This window comes from Geospiza fortis, unplaced genomic scaffold, assembly GCF_000277835.1.
Source record: "Geospiza fortis unplaced genomic scaffold, GeoFor_1.0 scaffold666, whole genome shotgun sequence".
Classification (NCBI taxonomy): domain Eukaryota; kingdom Metazoa; phylum Chordata; class Aves; order Passeriformes; family Thraupidae; genus Geospiza; species Geospiza fortis.
This window is the reverse complement of record NW_005054470.1, coordinates 905,525-908,287: the sequence shown is the minus strand read 5'-3', so window position 1 is coordinate 908,287 and position 2,763 is coordinate 905,525. Positions and strand designations below refer to the sequence as shown.

Genomic DNA, 2,763 nt, shown 5'->3' with positions numbered 1-2,763 from the left:
AGCCTATCCCGGTAGTGGAAGGTGCAGGGAAGTGGGAGGAAGAGAGAGAGATATAGAGAGAGAGAGATCCGGACAGCGAGAATGGCCGAGAGAAAGAGGAACTGGAATAAAGAAGATGACCTGCCTGTGTATCTAGCTAGGCCGGGCACGACAGCCCAGACACCGCGACAGAAATACGGGGGAATGTTCGCGTCCGTGGAGGGGGCCTATGAGAACAAAACCATCGACTTCGATGCCTACAGCGTGGGGAAGAAGGGGTCCCGGACCCCGCGGAGCGGCAGCCGGCACGATATGCTGGACGGAGGGGACAACTACAGCGAGACCGCCAGCGACATCAGCGAGATCTCCGGCTCCGTCATCAGCTCCCCGGGAGACCGGGAGGACAAGACCCCGGGCGTGGAGATCAAATACCCCATGGGGAAGGAGCTGCTGCAGGGCCAGGACAATGGACAGGTGAGCGGGGCCCGGGCTGGGGAGGTGGGAGCCGCCGCCCCCGCTCGCTGGGCGAGCCGAGCCGAGATTGCTGTGCCTAGCGGAGCCGTGCCGTGCCGTGCCGCAGAGCCCCGCTCGCCGGTGCAGGGGCTGGGGCCGCCTTCGCGGGGGAGTTTCGGCACGGCGGGTCGGGGAGGCACGGCCCCCTCCTCCCGGGCACACTGATGCTCTGGGAAGAGCCCGGCTGGGCCCCGAACTACCTCACTTGGCAGAGCTTAGCGGGGGCGGGAGGGAGCGACCCATGAAATCGTTTTCCTTTGTAAGTGATGGCGATGAGTTTTCTCCGTTTCCTTTCCTGCCCGTGCCGGGGGCTGGAGGGCAGCTCGGGTCCCTCGGCGCCTCCCGGCCGCCCCCCGGAACAAAGCCGGGCCCGCTGCACTCCCGAACTCGCCGGGGAAACTCCGCGGAGCCTGTCCCAGGCACAGCTCCAGGATCTGCCCCGCCCCCCCGCCCTGCCTCTGCCCCTGCTCCCCCCGGCTCCCTCTGCGCCTGCATTGTCTCCCCGGCAGGGAGCGCGGAAGGCGGGAGGATCGGCCCAAACCTCTGCCCCGGGTTCCCCTTCCCTGGCTCTGCAGCCTGGACTCATATCGGTGGCTCAAGGAAGAAGTGAGCCGGGGGGGCTGGCCGGCCCCTGACGGCTGTGCATCTCAATCTTCGCCCTGTCGGTGGCATGCAGGCTGGAGGCAGACCCGTGGGGATGGCTCTCATGGGATCCCGGGCTGTCATTGATTTCCCCTTAGAAAGAAATGCGGCCTTGCAGTGATGCTTCTGCTTGGATACACCCTGTTCCTGAGTACCCAGCCTGGAGCCTCTGTGGCTTGTCCGCACTCTGCTCTTTCCACAGGCTGAACTGAGAGTTTCCACTCTCTTCACCCCTCTTCAATTTGAGCATGAATGGGGTGCTGGTTTGCTCTGGATCGTGTGCAGGTGCTTCCCGTGCAGCCCAGGGGGTGTCTGCTGTGGTGGGACACTGCAGCAAGCAGGCAGGGCTTGGTGGGACACTGTGCCTGGGATGCTGCTGCTTTCTCTGCAACGACTCCAGGGTTGCCTTCAGAGGCTGCCAGCTGCAGCCTTCTCTTTTCTAGCTCACCTGAACTCCTGAGTTTTTCTGATCAGGACCCTGGGGCAGTGGGAGGGCACAGCACACCCCATCTTCTAGCACATCCATGGTGCTGCATCCCCATTTTCCCTGCTTCCTAGTTCACCCTGGGACTCAGGATAGTGAGCACACACAAACACACTACCTCTCTGGATCCCACTGTGCTTGTGAAGTTGACCAAAGCGAGGTGAGGATGAGGTTAGAGGTAAAGCAGGCAAGATTTGGCCACTGGCTTAGGAAGATGCACTGTAAGCAGCAGATACATGTGACCCCTGTGCAGTGACTACCAGAGTTTTTTGCAAGCTTCAAACAAAGATTTCTGGGCAAATGTGTCAGGGATGTGGCCTAGGTGCTCAATGGCTTTTATCTATGTGTGTATCACAGGGATGGGTGTGCTAAGAGCCCCAGAGTTCCTGTCCTTGAGGGGATTAATTTGGGCACAGCTTTGCAGTGCCTTCTACCCTCAAGCACCATGTGTGGAGGGAGGTATTCTGTAAGACACAGAAAAGACAGAAGAGTTTCAACTAGCCATTTTGCCTCTTCAGCTGCTGCTGATTTAGCATCTGCCTGGCCTGTCCTGATTGTGTTATGCCCCATGAGCTCCATTGGCACAGAGCAGGTGTATGACAATGGGGCAGTGACGAGGAGGGCAGAGCATGACAGTGCTGCTGGGGTCAGAAATGCTGGTGAGGACAGAGCAGGCAGTGCCACCTGGGTCAGTGCCATCAGGCACAGAGAAGGCAGGGCCATTGGGGCAGTGCAAGGCAATGCCATCAGGATCGGTGGTCTGGGGACAGCGCAGGGCAGTGCCATCAGGGTCAGTGCCATGGGGACAGCGCAGAGCCCTGCCATCAGGCTTCACGCCGTGGGTACGGGGCAGGCAGTGCCATTGCCATGTGCAGCACAGCAGGACCCACCGCCGGGGGTTTTATCTTCCGTCCCCACCCTGCGGCAACCCACGCGTGGGATCCTGCCGGTGACCTCAGCGTGCGAGCGGGGCGGCGGCGGAGCTGGCGGGGCGGCGTTTCCCAGCGCCGGTGCGGAGGGAGGGAGGCTCCGGCTGGATTGATGGGCTGTGAAGGGGGGCCAGGCGGAGGGGTGGGGGACAGGAGGGAAGGAAACGCTTCCTGGGTTGCGCTGAGCGAATCCTGCTCCGACCTGCAGGCGGGAGG

General features: G+C 61.7%; 1 protein-coding gene across 1 annotated transcript in view; it reads left to right on the top strand.

Moving 5' to 3' along the window:
• CRMP1 (collapsin response mediator protein 1) overlaps window positions 1-2,763 on the top strand; it is a 49,819-nt gene continuing 47,056 nt past the window's right edge. Inside the window, exon 1 of the mRNA XM_005428057.2 lies at window positions 1-453. Within this exon, the coding sequence (XP_005428114.1) occupies window positions 82-453 (372 nt within the window). The 5' untranslated portion in view covers window positions 1-81. The remainder of the gene's footprint in view (window positions 454-2,763) is intronic.